Source organism: Pleurodeles waltl, chromosome 12 (assembly GCF_031143425.1).
Source record: "Pleurodeles waltl isolate 20211129_DDA chromosome 12, aPleWal1.hap1.20221129, whole genome shotgun sequence".
NCBI lineage: Eukaryota > Metazoa > Chordata > Amphibia > Caudata > Salamandridae > Pleurodeles > Pleurodeles waltl.
The window spans coordinates 604,483,346-604,500,789 of record NC_090451.1 but is presented as its reverse complement, the minus strand read 5'-3'; the positions used below and the strand labels follow the sequence as shown (position 1 = coordinate 604,500,789).

General features: G+C 43.2%; 1 protein-coding gene across 2 annotated transcripts in view; it reads right to left on the bottom strand.

The window, feature by feature from the left end:
• The window catches only part of PRCC (proline rich mitotic checkpoint control factor), a 109,298-nt gene that overhangs the window by 71,438 nt on the left and 20,416 nt on the right, over positions 1-17,444 (bottom strand). The window contains exons 2-3 of one of the 2 annotated variants that reach the window (XM_069217849.1): positions 6,510-6,557; positions 4,946-5,542 (exon numbers count right to left, since the gene is read on the bottom strand). In XM_069217849.1, the coding sequence (XP_069073950.1) occupies positions 4,946-5,542; positions 6,510-6,557 (645 nt within the window). Of the gene's footprint in view, positions 1-4,945; positions 5,546-6,509; positions 6,558-17,444 lie in introns of both variants that reach the window. The other variant, XM_069217848.1, reaches the window with a different exon arrangement.

The following is a 17,444-nucleotide window of genomic DNA, read 5'->3' as shown; positions in this document are numbered from 1 at the left end:
CACTGTACTGTGAAATGGACTACATGTTCCAATTACTTTACAAAGGGTAAAAAACGCTCCCAGTAGTCATGAGACATCCTCAATGTGATTTTATATCACTGTATTAAAAAAAACACTTTTCATCCAGGTTTTGGTTACATACCTTTTTGATATGAATAAACAAAAAATGGAATTGCAAAAATCATATAAGCTGATGCGTAGAGAACAATATTCTATATTTTTTTAACCATTTTGATGAAGGGAATGGGCATTATGACCAACTCAGGGCTTGCCTCTTGTGAGTTATGGCCCTTTTTCACATTGAACAACAACACTAATGGCAGATTATGATCTGCTTGGCTGATACTCATGCGAGGTGGATGCTGAGAATAGTTGTTAGTTGGTGTAAAATGGACATTCCTGTGTGCCATATTTTGGAAGTACGAAGGCTTTATGAAATTGAAAGATGCTAAACTAAACTCATCTTTTTGTTGTAAAATTTACATAAAATGATAATAAATTTATTTTGCCACTCATGTCTGGTATGAGCTAACAGACATAACCTAAACCACTTTAATGAATATAAATGTAGATAAAGAACATTAAACAAGCTACCACTTGCATTGGGCTGAATTTGAGGAAGTGCTCCTACATTTGTGTATAACTATTACATTTAATTGTAACAAAGTTGGGTAACCTGTGTGGGCGAGTGCACCAACCAGTTAGCACCTGGCCACAGTCTTTTCACACTATGTGATTCATAAACTGTAACAAACAGTTCCTTGGGAATTTATGCATTCTAGTGTTTACAACTTCCTACCAATCTACACTCAAGTACTCTGAAATTTTACGCTAAGGGTCCAAACTCGACAGCAAGTGCTTTCCTTCAGCACTATTAATAAATTCACAGAGATAACGAGAAAATTATTAATATATTAGTTTTCAGATAAACCTAAGAACTCAGTGATCAATATGAGGTTTGATACATAAATAGCTGAGGGTACTAGGCCAACATATGACTGCAGGCCATATGACCAATTAACTAACGTGTTCTAAACATCCTGCTGCTTTCTCAGTAACATTGCAGGCACATTTGAGTGTGAGAACAGTTACCAATAGCAATAGGAGCATTCTGTTTTTAAAGGGACAAGGAGAAAAAAACTTAGGGTAATGAGTAAAAAAAATGTGATTTTTTTTTTTTAATAAAGCATTGACCTGAAATGGATACCCTCATACCACTGCAGAAACAACACTCAGATTACCCCTGCCATGGACCAGGGACAGTTTGGGCAAGGAGCAGGACTTCTTCAAGGTACCCATTCACCTATATTGCTGACAGGCAAGCCACCACCACAGTTACAGCATCAACCAAATCCCTGATCCAGCGTGTCCGAGTACTGTCAGCATATAGCTACGAACATGGACCATGCTTCTCAACCAGCTGAGCCAAATGGAGTATATATGCCTTAAACAGAAATGAGGAAGTGGGTTGACCGCTGCAGGCTCAGCACAAGAACCTAGAGGTAGGGCTCTAATTAAGCTAGTGCCTTCTGGTTTCTGATGGTAAGAAAGAACAGGTCAAATATCTCTTACTAATGCAGAAGAAATGTTAAATCAATTTCAATGAATTGAGGACTATGGAGTGGTCCATTGTGCCAAATGCATCTGACAAAGTTGGGGATCTTTCTCTGTCCTTTAGGTCAAGCAACCTCCCACAACTCCAATAACCCAAACAATTGCCTTTGCGTTCCTTTATGGGTGGACCTCAAACTGACAGTACAGCTTCTTTAAAATAATTTTGCACCCGAGCAGTAGCTAAAGCTTCAACTTTTTCCTGAAATAGGGATGGGTTATTTTATAAGATGAAAATTCTTTGGTTCACTGGGACCAGCATTTGGCTAGTTTAATTGACAATCTGAAGAGAGGCATGATCACAGTGTTTAGAGGTTCTGCAAAAAAATGTTTACATTTCTCTTTAAACTAATCACCACCCATTATGCTTCCCAAAGTTAGAGAACCTCATCCCTCTTACCCTTTTGATAAAGCCCAGATAACCCTCAAGTGATAAGAACGCTATACAAATCCTCATAACATATCACTCACTGATATAAAATACAAATCCAGTGAACGGCGAGAAAACAAGGATACAAGGAGTAGCTGAATGAAGGTGTGAAAGAATAGAATGTAGAAACAATGGAAAGGAAACAGGAGAACAATGACTAGAGCAGAGAAAGATGAAAAAAAGGGAATAACGTAAAAAATGGAAAAGTGGATGGAAAAGGAAGCATGAAATCAGTAAGAAACTAGGGGCTGACATATATTGGCAGTGTGTATACTCCGTCGCTGTTGAGACGGAGTATACACACTGCCAGCTGACCATAGTTTTGGCTACAGTGATGACTACTCAGTCATCGCCATAGCCAATCATCTCTGTCGGCTTGACGCAGTCTGGATGGGTGGACATGTACCCATTTTTTATGTCCATCACCGCCAGGCAAACCATGCCAGTGAGGGACAGTAAAATGTTAATAATGCTCCCCATCCCCCACCACGGGAGATAACTCCCATGGAGGGGGGAGCATTTTTTTTTTTATTATGCTGTTGCAGCCCCTCACGAATCAGCAATATACATTGACAAGAGCCAACATGATGGAGGTTCTGGCCAACGCTTTATAAATGACCGCTAGCTTGGCGGCCATTTACACATTTGGCAGGCAGTCCCTTCACCAGGCGCACAGACTAATTTACTGCACCCCTCCACAGAACAACGGACCATCCAGCATTATATAAATCAGCCCCTTCCTGAGTACAGGCAAAAAGAAGTATTTTAGAGAATGAGGAGTGTGGTTCCTGCCAATGCATTGTAACTGCCATTCGGCTCTGTTGAAAGCGACAGAGACGTACGGCAAAGTTACAGTTTTATTTCTGAACAAAACCTCAAAGCAGGACTTTGTTTTTTAATATAAAAAAAAAATGCCTCTGTTGTCATGGGAGTTATATTTAATGGCAAAGGGAGCATTTTGCAGGTTTCACTGACCCTTACAGCCAGGGTTTACTGGCTGTGACGGACAGTGAAAACTGACCTATATCCCCCCCATCTTAATTAGGTGGGCGACATACAGTTCATCCTCCGCCTGCCCTTCATCAGTCGGGCCATCATAGGGGTGTAATCCAGGTGGAGACAAAGTAGACCCTGCTGTTTTTACACCAAATGCCCGCCGGCATTTAAATCAGTCAGTCGGGTGGACCATTATTTTGTTGAAAAGGGTATGCTGTTGCAATTGTGACGGAGTACCATTTCATCCAACATATAAATCGTTTTCTTAGTAAAAAATAATCTAATTCAAGCCTTCTCATTTGCACAAGACTAATGTGCCCACGTTAAAAATGTAACCCGGTCATAGCATAAATATTCTCCAAAAAGGAGATAGAAAGCCTTCATCCTGAGTTGCTACCACGTTTTTTCACTTGAACTTTTATTTTTTATTTTTTTTATAAAAACTGCTGTATTTTTCTGGATTCCTCCCACAGGAACACGTTCACAGTGAAGGTGAACCTACATGCATTTTAAGCTAGGTCTCTCGCGTGTGAGGGTGTCACTCAAAAATAGGTTTTCAAAAATATTGGCATATACCACAGGAGATAAATTCAGGTGCAGCTCAGGAAAACAATTCAATAGGCAACATTAAAACAGCTTTTGGCCCCCATATTTTCAGTTCTGCACATTCTATAGAATCCATTTGATCTCTCTTACTGTGACATCAAGCAATTGAAGAAAAATTGTGAACATTATTGGAAAAATAATAATAAAAATAATAAAAGTGTGACATTTTTTCTTGAATCACTCCCACGCGAGAATAGTCATTTAGAAGAAGACCAAAGTATGAGTTTTCCTGGGCCATCTGAGTGCAGTGATACAAAGCAAGATAGAACATTTTTGCATTTAAATTAAAGAAACAGCAAGTGAAAGGGAACTTGCTACAACGACTGGCTGGCCAATGTTGCACAGATGTGTCAATTGACTGCATAACTCTCGCCTCATAGAGAGAATGGGAGAAAGGAAGGGGAGGAAGGAAGCCCTTATTGGCCAGTCATTCAGGGATAGGTACTTGCTTCTGACTTTCTGAAGCCACAGCCCTCACAGCTTGAATAATACTTACAAATGAAACCTATGCCAAACACAGGGTTTCAATACTGGTTGAAAGTCTAATGCACAAAAGTGTGCTAGGCCAGAGGCACAGCAACAAAGATAAAAACATTAGGAAAGAAAGACAGTTGCTTTACCTCCCACAGGGGTAGGATGATGCCTGATTGAAAACCTAACTTTGATCGTTTTTTTCCTAACTCAGTGAAGTACGAGGCGAGGCATCCCTCAGTTTTCTTCTCCAACCAGTGAAGTATGTTGAACTGGTGGTCTTGGCAATAAAAATTAGTACCTTGAAAGGCAGAGCAAGCAGCATAGCAGAGAACTCTCATCATAATACCCCTACCATGTACAGGCTTGACTACAATCTGCAAGAAGATTTTCTCAACAAATAGCACCTCATTTTTTCTTGTATCTGTAGGGAAGCAGACCTGAGAAATCCAGGAGTGCATCACAGTCCCACAGCCATTCTGTTGCCCACTGAATCCACCAGAATCATGCCACTGCAACAGAATTAAACCGCTTACTATATCATTAAGCATCATTAATAGAAGAAATAGGTAAAAGATTATTTATTTTTCAGGTAATACAAGTACTTGGTTTGTCTGGCTATATTCTAGGAAAAGGCCTAAACGTAACGTGTCTTAGAGCTTCTTTATTCCCACTTGTGTGGTGTACTCTTCTAACCAATTTTCAAGGTTTCAGTACATTACTCACGCAGATTAATGGTTTCCTGATTGCTTGCCAATCTAGAATAGTAGCATTTGATAAAATATTTAGCCACCTCATTTAAATGAACATGCATACATTAAAAGCACCAACCTGATAGTAAGGAGCTTCACCCACAGCAGGAACAGCGTCAGAACCACTGTACTCAGTGTATTGGTTATAAGGCTCTACATGGAAATCCACTCCTGGTTTGGCTTCCCAACTGTCAGACGTCCCAGGTGGTGGTGGTGTTCCTGGACCCTCTTCGGAATTAAACTCCAGAGGGGCATTAGTGGAACCATCTAACAAATTAACAGTTTCCGGTGGGGAACTCTCCGTCACAACGGGGGCTGTGTATGTAAATGATTCAGTACGTACAGCAGGAGGGTCACTATTATCAGACAAGGAAAAGAAGTTGCTATGCTTCAGCTCATCATCACTGTCCTCTTCCTCTTGAGTTATCTGTTTTGTGATCTGAAGGCTGGCACACTTAGCCGCAGCTTTGATTAGAGATGGTGAAGGAGCTGTATGCACCTCCGACTTGGACACAGGTTTTGGATCTGAGGAAGACGAGCTCTTGATAGGGTTTTCATTATTGTCTGCAGCTTTTTTCGTGAATGAGTATGGTAGAAGCTGGCGCTGCGACGCCTTTCCGGCCAAGTTCTTGGGTTGCGGAAGCAAAGCTGACAATCCTGATCCATCTCTGGCACCCTGCTTTTCAAATAAGAAATAAATTAGGCAACCACAAAGAATTTACACCCAAGCTGTCAAAACATATTGGCCATATGAGGTTTTAAACATTTGAAAATTCGATATTTTCTGATAAAACTTATGCATAAAGTTATTTGTTAGCAAACAGAACATACAGTTTTCTCTACTGGAAGACAGTTGACCAAATACATGGCATTACACTTCTTCTCTTGAAGAACTACAGTGGCAGTTGCATCCACAGGCTTCCCTGAGCCATCTCTGACAAATAATGCATCTTCATCCCAAAAACATTTACACTGTCTTTCAAAGCAATCAGACACAACATAATGCAAGAAGTCCAAAAACTAACTTTTAATTTTAGTATCATTTAAATACCATTATGTGGACAGAATAGAGCACTCAGATTTCAATTTTCGTTTTTGGTTAATATCTGTTTACCAAGACACTTTTAACATTTTCAGTAGGACTATTGCGACAACATGCGAAATAATCAAATAGGGTTTGATTTGAAAATATGTTTACAAGATGGTTCATTAGGAACACAGAATCTGCTGCTATATTTTCAACTTTCCATCTACCTTGCAGACTTTAAACCTTCCCCAAAAGAAGTCGATAATTTAGTCTTAAAAACTTTATTATGAAAGTAGTTAAAAACAACATTCTGCGCAGTGTTCACAAGGCAGATGGATGACATCCACCTCGTTTTTCAATACCTCAACAGGAAAAAATCAAATTATATCTAAAAAACATACTATTCAACCTTTGTACTGCAGCTTTTTAGCCGGTTGTGTGCTATAAAATCCCCATAAATGCTCTTCACAGGGTATCTTATGAACAATAACTGTCTTTGGTCACAGATCAAAAACAACGATTTAGGATACAGGATTATAGAGACATTTCAGAAGTCATATTAAAATTCATTTTATATAGCTAAACCCAGATAAAAACATACTACAAAAGGGCTTACTTGATGAAAGTTTTTCTTCTTTGCGGGCTCCTCTTCCTCTGAATCTGACTGAAAGAAAGAGAAATATCAAATCAGGCAAGTACTGGAAGCAAGAATTAATGGAATACCAATTTATAGATGAGCCTGGTTTATACCTTTTAAATGATTTTAAATTCTCGAATGCAACTACAATAGGCACTGAAACACAACAAATGATCAGTAAAAAAAATTCTGCCGGATGATTTGTGAACCTAAGTTTTTTTAAACCTGCTGTTCTTTTAACATAGAAACAAAATGGTAAACTGGTAAAGAATGTTGAAGACTCCTTTTCTTAGGACTGCCCCCATTGAGTCCCCTTCTCATACCATTTGTTCTGACTTAATTCTCTTCCACTGAAACTGTGTTCGTCTGACTGTCACTTTTCCTTCAGGAAGAGTGTCAGCCTCTCAGTTCTATGACAGGACCGGAGGTGAGGATTAGGCTTTTTTTCTTCACTTTAATTTTTTTTTTTCTACCAGATAAAAAACAAAACAAAAGAAGGATGTTCACGGAAACACTAGGGAACCTCAGCATGTGCATCAACCAACAGTAGCCAATCCCAAATATAGTCCATTGTCGCTGTCTGAGCTCCCGCTTTCTTCCCTGACCGGCAGCCTCAGTTAAGTCACTCTTTCTGCTCCCTTAGATTGTATGGTTTGTTGTGCTAAACTTATTTAAAGCTAGTTTTGCTTGTGTACATTTGTAACACTGTACTTTGGTACGGTTTTCTTTGGTTTCAGGTGTCCGCCCAGTAGCAGGACCGTTAATGCGCTCCTTACGTGACCAATTTTGTTAGTAGCACGACCATGGTGCAGTCCACTGCCCGCCAAAAGGCACTGTGGCCGGCATTCTGCAACAGCTCCAGGAAGCACGGCTCACTTGGCAAGATTCAAAACATGCACCGTCAGATCCTTGCAAGCCACCTGAGCCTCGTCCTGCATTGCTGACGCCCCAAATAGGGGTGTGTATTGGAAGCTGCATCTTTATTAATGCCCCCTGGGTTCTGTATCTGCATGAGTTGCCACATAACACAAACACCCTCGGGTCTGTATATCGGCTGGTTTTCCCTAGCCTTGGGACACGAGTACCAAGCAGTGGTTTCCTCTAAGATATAGGAGGGAGAGTGACCCAGGTATCAACCCTTAAAAATTGTGCACCCATAATTTCCTGGGTTCTCCCTGCCCCAATACTGTGCCCTGTGAGCACCTGTGAAGGGTTAGTCCTCTTGCTATTCAGGGCCTTGAAACTTCCATTTTGTAATTGCACAACTCAATTAATAGCCTAATGCAGGATTCCCAGAGTGCCTCACACAAGGAAAACTCCATATCCTTCCTGTAGTGGGATGAAGAATTATTCAAGGCAGTTGATACAGCCATTTACAGGGCAGTTAACAAGGCCATGGTTCCCCTGAAGCAATGCCTTGCAGTTAGCATGCAAATGTGCCAAGATTCCCAGCCCAGAGAACCTGGTTCCCGGTGCTTCTATACCCCATCACCCCCACAGGATGCCCGGAGTGAGAGTCACCTTTCCCAAAAAAAGGAAATGTGACTCTCTGGTTGATCTGGACATGTTTGCCTCCGTACATGAATCTGCTGATCTGGCAGAAACTTCTGAAGGGGATTCCGTGCCTGCAGGGCAGGTCTCCTCGGACAAGCAGATGAAAGGTTCTCTCCTGGAGACTCTGAGGGGGCCTCTCCTGGAGACTCAGAGGATGATGCAGGCCCCGCCAGACCCTGGCGCCCGACTCCAGATGCCATAGCTGCGGCAAAGACCACTTCGGACATGCTGGACCCAGATAATATCATTCACCCTAAGTCCTCAGACTAGGTCCTAGCAGATGAAGTGGTGAAGTACATAGCAGGCCATTTTGACAAGCCTTTGGAGCAGGGGGCTCATTGTCTCCTTCGAGCGGAGTGTTCCCACCCCCTGCCTTAGATGGAAAGGTTGTGCATATCCCGGACATAGACACCAAGATGGACACTTTCCAGGGGAAAACACTCTGCCGGAGAGATTAAGATCCCTCACATCCGAAATACGCGGCACAAGACAAGACTAGACAAAGTAGCATCTGTCCCAGACGTGGATTGGAGTCAAGCTGCAAAACACCAGTCATAAGCACTGAGAAATGCTTACTTTCTAAGTGTGGCATTTCTATAATGGTAATAAAGAAAATCCACCTAAACCAGTAAGCAGCATTTCTCACTACCATTCTAACCATACTAAACATGCCTTTGCCACCCCTCATTGATTAGACAATAACACGTAGACATATGTTAAATGTTAATGCATTTCCAATGCTATCCTATGAGAGGTGCAGCACTTACAGCAGTGAGAATCTACATGGGCTATTTGGCACTACTAGGACATGTAGTACATAAAGACATATGTCCTACCTTTTACATACACAGAACACTGCCCATGGGGCTAGCTAGGGCCTAGCTTGGGGGTGACTTGTATGTAGTAAAAAAGGGGGATTTCCTGGCCTGGCAAGTCAATTTAGATACTAGGTTCCTGTGGCAGAAAGCAGTGCATGCAGGCTCTGAGGTGGCAGGCCCGAGACAGGTTTGAAAGGCTACTTCTGTGGGTGGCACAAGCTGCACTGCAGGCCTACTAGTAGCATTTAATTTACAGGCCCTGGGAATAGGGATACCACTTTACAAGGGACTTATATGTAAATTAAATGTGCCAATCATACCAAGTTTAGAAGGGAGAGCACGTGCACCTTAGCACTGATCAACAGTGGTAAAATGCTCAGAGTCCTAATGTCAACAAAAAGGGGCCAGACAAAACAGGGAGGAGGAAGGCAAAATGTTTTGGTGACCCTGTAAAAAGGGCCAGGTCCAAGACAGACTATTCACCCTCCCTCGTTGTGCAGTAAGTATAAATAGTTTTGATGTCCGAATTTTGCACAAGTAATGTGCAATACGGTCTCCTGCTCACTTAACAGGTCTATTATGGTGGTTGTTTTTTTATGACGGCTGTTGGCTGGATCAGCCAATTAAGGTTTTTTTTGTCTTTTCATAGAAACTGATGGTTCAAAACAATACATGTGACGTCCGAACTGTGGCGTGATTGACGCAAAGAAAGAGGGAGCTCAGACAGCAACAATGGACTATATTTGGGACTGTCTACTGTTGATAACCAAGTTTAGGTTACCTAGTGTTTCTGAGAACATTCCTTTTTTTTCCTTAAGCGCTCTGGTATCAACAAATATGGCTGCTGTATGGGAAAATAATGAATTAAAGTGAAGAAAGAAAGCATAATCCTCTCCTCCACGTCCTTAATGGAGCTGAAAATTTCCATTATGAAAGCTAGGCAAATTTTGTCAATAAACAAGCTTCAATCGAACTGCAGTATATCTCATAATAGGATTAGGGTCATACCACAACACTTTTATACTCAGTTTGTAAAACCATGAACTCACATCCTTGACCCAGGGAGTGTTGCAAACACTATCCAGGGTTAACAGTTCCCTAAGACCATTGTTAAAATGCTCCAGTACAGGTGTAGACTATACCCTGCAGCCAGTGCAATAACTGCTTCAGGGTAGCAAGATGGGATATTCTTTTTAAGTCAACGCCCAAGAATAGAAGCAAGAGCGGGGAACTATCTGAGACATTAGCAATGGTCATATAAATCCACTTTCCCCTAGGACCATAATTCAGCCCAATAATAATGTTACACTTTTTGCTTTAGCCCTATAAACTACTAAGGGAGGTGCAACCGATCTCAACCTTGTGGCTCTAAACATGCTTAGTTATTAAGCTGTTCTTCTTGAATTGAAGACCCAAAGAATAAAATCATTAGCTAATTGAACACCCAAATAGTCAAAACTACAGACATGCTAGAAAATATCACCATCCACGGTCACCCAACTCTTGTGGTCTTTATGTGCTTTGAACACCATATATTTAGTTTCTGAAGTATTAAAAACTCAAGTTCGCTTTGCGTACAAAATACTAAAAATCTATTTAAAAATTTTGCAGGCCCATAGGGGCTTTAGATAGTATTGAAGAATCATCAGAAAATAAGCGGGCCAGGATTTTGATTCCATCTAGCGTTGGAGAGGTATTATTACAATTCAATAAGAAAACAAACAATCACATCATTAATATATAATGAAAATAATTCTGGGGCTAAAGTGCAACCTTGCCCGACTCCTCCCTTTATTGGGATTCTCTTGCTCAGCTCCTCATTAACTCCCCAACTTACGTGGGCATAGGTCTGTTCATGAAGTCTAACCAGGAGAGATACCAAGTGCCCTGGGACTCACATATTTCTCAGTGGTATCCATAATGAGTCCAGAGGGACCATTTTGAAAGTGGCCCTGAGGTCTAAAAGGCCACATAGAAGATTTCTTTGTGAATGGACACGTACTTCCAGTAGATTGGTTAACAGTACTAATGTTTCAGCAAAAGCCTGCTTGAAGAGGAGAAAGGGTCTGGTTTCCTCCTGACTATTCTAGCAATTTATCCAGAAACTGCCAGGAAAAAATATTTTGTATATCGTTTATGAGGCTGATAGGTCTGTAATTAGATAGGACATCCCCATTCCCTTTTTGGAGGTGAGGATGATCTTAGCACCCTTCCAGGAGTCGGGTACTGTGCAAGAGGATGCAGTTAGATAGCAAATTAATGTGAGGGGCCCAGATAGCAGGTTCATCACAAAATAGGTCGCTAGGTATTTTATCCAGCCCTGGGGCCCTCTTCTTTCTTAAGCAATTTAATAACTTCTGACAAGTACTGGGGATAAATAAAAAAAATCATTCCTCCACATTCTTTACTTGTAGCAGTGACAACATCTTCCAGCCAGGTGAGATACATATAGACATTTTCAACCATGGGGGTGGGGGAGGAGTGGAATAGAGTATGGAAAGTGCTGCAGCCATTTTTGGGTGTCTACATAAGATACCACATTAGTAGAGGTATGTTTACTTCAATGTACTACAATACGGTTTTGCAATCTTTTATCATTGTGGCTGTTAAGCGGTCTTCCCAATTCCTACTTCCCAGTTCATCCTACTGGTCAGACCCCCCCCCCAGGATTTTGCGGCCTGGGATGGCAAATATTGCAGCCAAAAAAGCAAAATTTGCCATCCCAAACCCCAAAATTTGCAGCATTTTTGCAGCAGATAGAACATGTGCTTGTCAGAAAAACAAACAAACAAAAAAAAAAAACGCTCCATCACTACTGGAGACTCTGACCAGTCACTTTCAGTGACCTGGCAGAAATGTCCAACAGCACTGCACCTCGTAACAGGAGTGTGTTTCAAGCCAGAGGGTGTGTTTCTAAATTTGAAAATGGCTTTGTGGCATCGACAGCCTCTATTCCAAGGTACACAGGGGGCAAACGGAATGGCGGGTACACTGCACTGGAGACTCAGAAGTGGGAGGGCAATGTGGACGGACAGAGGGGGCAATGAGTGTTCTGCGGTTATTGGTGAGAGGGGCGTTCACCACGGGTAGGAGAGAGGAGACAGGCGGTGATTCTTCTTTTCTGTGGTAAACAGAGGATATGGCATTACTGCCAGAGCTGCAAAGAGGGGTGAGGTGTGCAAACTAAAAAGGAGCCAAACGTATAATATTGGATTGATATGAAATTGGTTAAAATGCATGGAATTAAGTTGGTGCAAGAGCAGGATGCAAACGGAGAGAAGAACAAAAGCGGAAAGGAGGTATTCCTGTACACACAGTATGAAATATAAGAAAGCTCTATGTGAGAAAGTAGCCTCTTGCTAGCCTTGTTACCCCCACTTTTGGCCTGTTTGTGAGTATATGTCAGGGTGTTTTCACTGTCTCACTGGGATCCTGCTAGCGAGCGCCCAGTGCTCATAGTGAAAACCCTATGTTTTCAGTATGTTTGTTATGTGTCACTGGGACCCTGCTAGCCAGGACCCCAGTGCCCATAAGTTTGTGGCCTATATGTATGTGTTCCCTGTGTGATGCCTAACTGTCTCACTGAGGCTCTGCTAACCAGAACCTCAGTGGTTATGCTCTCTCTGCTTTACAAATTGTCACTAACAGGCTAGTGACCAATTTTACCAATTCACATTGGCATACTGGAACACCCTTATAATGCCCTAGTATATGGTACTGAGGTACCCAGGGTATTGGGGTTCCAGGAGATCCCTATGGGCTGCAGCATTTCTTTTGTCACCCATAGGGAGCTCTGACAATTCTTACACAGGCCTGCCACTGCAGCCTGAGTGAAATAATACCAACATTATTTCACAGCCATTTTACACTGCACATAAGTAACTTATAAGTCACCTATATGTCTAACCTTCACCTGGTAAAGGTTGGGTGCAAAGTTACTTAGTGTGTGGGCACCCTGGCACTAGCCAAGGTGCCCCCACATCGTTCAGGGCAAATTCCCCGGACTTTGTGAGTGCGGGGACACCATTTCACGCGTGCACTATACATAGGTCACTACCTATGTATAGCGTCACAATGGTAACTCCAAACATGGCCATGTAACATGTCTAAGATCATGGAATTGTCACCCCAATGCCATTCTGGCATTGGGGAGACAATTCCATGATCCCAGAGTCTCTAGCACAAACCCGGGTACTGCCAAACTACCTTTCCCGGGGTTTCACTGCAGCTGCTGCTGCTGCCAACCCCTCGGACAGGTTTCCGCCCCCCTGGGGTCCAGCCAGGCCTGGCCCAGGAAGGCAGAACAAAGGACTTCCTCAGAGAGAGGGTGTTACACCCTCTCCCTTTGGAAAAAGGTGTCAGGGCTGGGGAGGAGTAGCCTCCCCCAGCCTCTGAAATGCTTTGATGGGCACAGATGGTGTCCATCTCTGCATAAGCCAGTCTACACAAAGGAAAGGGGAGTGACCACTCCCTTGACCTGCACCTCCCAGGGGAGGTGCCCAGAGCTCCTCCAGTGTGCTCCAGACCTCTGCCATCTTGGAAACAGAGGTGCTGCTGGCACACTGGACTGCTCTGAGTGGCCAGTGCCAGCAGGTGACGCCAGAGGCTCCTTCTAATAGGCTCTTACCTCTCTTAGTAGCCAATCCTCCTTCCTAGGTAGCCAAACCTCCTTTTCTGGCTATTTAGGGTCTCTGCTTTGGGGAATTCTTCATATAACGAATGCAAGAGCTCACCCCAGTTCCTCTGCATCTCCCTCTTCACCTTCTGCCAAAGGATCGACCGCTGACTGCTCAGGACGCCTGCAAAACCGCAACAAAGCAGCAACACGACTACTAGCAACCTTGTATCGCTTCATCCTGCCGGCTTTCTCGACTGTTTCCAGGTGGTGCATGCTCTCGGGGTAGCCTGCCTCCTTTCTGCACCAGGAGCTCTTAAGAAATCTCCCGTGGATCGACGGAATCTTCCCCCTGCAACCGCAGGCAACAAAAGACTGCATCACCGGTCCTCTGGGTCCCCTCTCAGCACGACGAGCGTGGTCGCTGGAACTCAGCAACTCTGTCCAAGTGACTCCCACAGTCCAGTGACTCTTCAGTCCAAGTTTGTTGGAGGTAAGTCCTTGCCTCCCCATGCTAGACTGCACTGCTGGGTACCGCGTGATTTGCAGCTGCTCCGGCTCCTGTGCACTCTTCCAGGATTTCCTTCGTGCACAGCCAAGCCTGGGTCCCCGACACTCTAACCTGCAGTGCACAACCTCCTGAGTTGTCCTCTGGCATCGTGGGACTCCCTTTTGTGTCTTTGGGTGAGCTCCGGTTCACTCCTCTTCCTGGTCCGGTACTTCTGCGGGTGCTGCCTGCTTCTGTGAGGGCTCCCTGACTTGCTGGGCACCCCCTCTGTCTCCTCATCCAAGTGGCGACATCCTGGTCCCTCCTGGGCCACAGCAACATCCAAAAACCCTAACCGCGACCCTTGCAGCTAGCAAGGCTTGTTTGCGGTCTTTCTGAGTGGGAACAACTCTGCAAGCTTCTTCACAACGTGGGACATCCATCCTCCAAAGGGGAAGTTTCTAGCCCTCTTCGTTCTGGCAGAATCCACAGCTTCTACCATCCGGTGGCAGCTTCTTTGCACCCTCAGCTGGCATTTCCTGGGCATCTGCCCACTCTCGACATTGTCGCGACTCTTGGACTTGGTCCCCTTGTTCCACAGGTACTCTCGTCCGGTAATCCACTTTGGTTGCTTTGCTGGTGTTGGTCTTTCTTGCAGAATTCCCCTATCACGACTTCTGTGCTCTCTGGGGAATAAAGGTGCACTTTACACCTACTTTTCAGGGTCTTGGGGTGGGCTATTTTTCTAACCCTCACTGTTTTCTTACAGTCCCAGCGACCCTCTACAAGCTCACATAGGTTTGGGGTCCATTCGTGGTTCGCATTCCACTTTTGGAGTATATGGTTTGTGTTGCCCCTATACCTATGTGCTCCTATTGCAATCTACTGTAACTTTACATTGCTTGCATTACTTCCTTTTGCTATTACTGCATATTTTTGGTATTGTGTACATATATCTTGTGTATATTTGGCATCCTCATACTGAGGCTGAGATACTTTTGGCATATTGTCATAAAAATAAAGTACCTTTATTTTTAGTATATCTGTGTATTGTGTTTTCTTATGATATTGTGTATATGACACCAGTGGTATAGTGGGAGCTTTGCATGTCTCCTAGTTCAGCCTAAGCTGCTCTGCTAAGCTACCATTATCTATCAGCCTAAGCTGCTAGAAACACCTCTTCTACACTAATTAGGGATACCTGGACCTGGTATAGAGTGTAAGTGCCCCTTGGTACCCACTACAAACCAGGCCAGCCTCCTACACTCTACATTTGAGATTAATTATGGTTCAGCCTCTGAGATAGCTAGAAAGGGCAAGGGTGCAAACTCCTGGACCGTAACAATTTTAATGGCTAAGCAGGGAAACAATTTTACATCCATTAAACTATAATCAACCTTACACTAGCAACCACCCCTCTTAAAGATATATTCACCATTCCTATCCTATTTAGTGTGTTCATTACATGCCTGCAGGCAGAAGGCCAGCTGCCTTCTGACAATTCTTTAGTGGGTTACCTTCCAAGCCTGGGATATTTAATACTGGTGTTTCATAGCTTGAGACTATTTCATCCCATTTGGAATCTTTCCTGAAGACCTAAAAAAAGGCATAGATATGCCCACAATTTAAGGAAACTAACTTGGACCTGAATGCCCCCAACAACTACAGACCGATTGCAAATGGGCCTTTTCTAGACAAATTGATAGAAAGAGCAACATTCATCAAGATGTCACAATTTATTGAAAATAACACCCTACTTTCAGTCTAACAAACAAGATCCTGCCCAGGAAGAGGCAGAGATTTTACCCTCATCCCATCCGGGATCATCTTAAAGACAGTAGACTGTGCCACAGGGTTGCTGCACTACTTGTCTTAGACTTCTCAGCTGCCTTTGGCACAGTTGACCATGACACTCTAATACAAAGATTCTACGAAGCCAGCATGGAGGGGGCTGCTCTCAACAGGATCACATCCTACCTTCAAAACAGAACCAATGCCACCCTTTCTCATCCAAACCGTACTTCACAAAAGCAGGGGTTCCTCAAGGCCCTGTCATCTCATTTCACCAATGATTTTCAACATCTACATGAAGTCATTACCGGCAACAATCAATTAATTACAGCTCACGTGCTATAACTATGCAGATCACACACAAAGACTCCTTAAAGTGGAAAGCCCCCAAAGACATTGGAAACTTAAAGATCTTCAGTTGCCTCAGTCATTGATCAATGGATGACATGGAGCCATCTCAAATTGAATGCTTCCAAAACTGAAATACTCACACTGGAAAAATGTATCACCCATCCTGCGCATGGCCTGACGACCTGGGACCACCTGGTAAAGTACCTAAGGAAGGTAGAAACCTTGGAATTACCATGGACTCCAAGTTACCAATGAATGTCCAAGTGGACAAATTAGCCAGCTTAAGCTTCTTTACTATGAAAACTCTATGGCACATATTCCCCCAACTGGGATTTCCACACATTGTCCAGGGTACTGTCTATCTTGTACTGTCTAAACTTGATTACCCCAATGGCCTCTACCACAGATCATCTTTCTCAACTAATGAAGACTACAACGGATTCAGAACTCTGCTGCCAAACTACTCCTACATGCAATGCACAAGCCTATATCTCCCCTGCCTTGAGTGTCCTACATTGGTTACCAGTTGCCAGAAGATCCACCTTCAAGCTGCCTTGTATTACCCACAAAGGAATACATGGAAGAGGAATAAAATCACCAAATACATTCAACAAAGGAACTACCGCTCCAGATTGGCACCTCGCCTCAAAATTCCACCATACAAGAAAACAAACATTTGCAATGCAATGGGTCTCGCATTTGCTCAAGTTAAAGATATTAGTGTTGTAAATTCCTAATTGGACTTTTCTTGCCACATTAATTGAAAATGAAAAGTATAACAGTTGACATTAGCAAGCCAATTCAAACCGCCATGGCTGCCGTGAGTGTGAAGGAGAGACAAAAAAGAAGTTTGCTTGCAATTAAACGTATTGGCAAGCGTGCAATTATCCATGTGACAGGGCTGAAGGACAAGGTGGTAACAAAACTGCCCCAAGGAGGGACAAACATAACGCATTTACCAATGATAACAGCGGATTTTTGAAAGGCAAGTCCATGATTGACTGATAATAAGGGGCATGCGGTTGGAGTGAATAAAAGCCTACAGATAGATTGCAACACGTCAGAGCGCTTACGTGCTCAACCTAAAAACAGATGGTACATCTTTCTCTGTTCAAGCAGCTAAACTATGGAATTCATTACCCCAAACACAAGATCAACGGATAACTATCTTATCTTCAGAAGACTACTCAAAAGTTGGTCAAACACAGAGAGAAAGCTAGGGGAGGGTCAGGTCTCCTCATTTAGCACTAACCAGGAATGACTTTGAATTTGAAAATACCTAATACCTACAAGTGCAT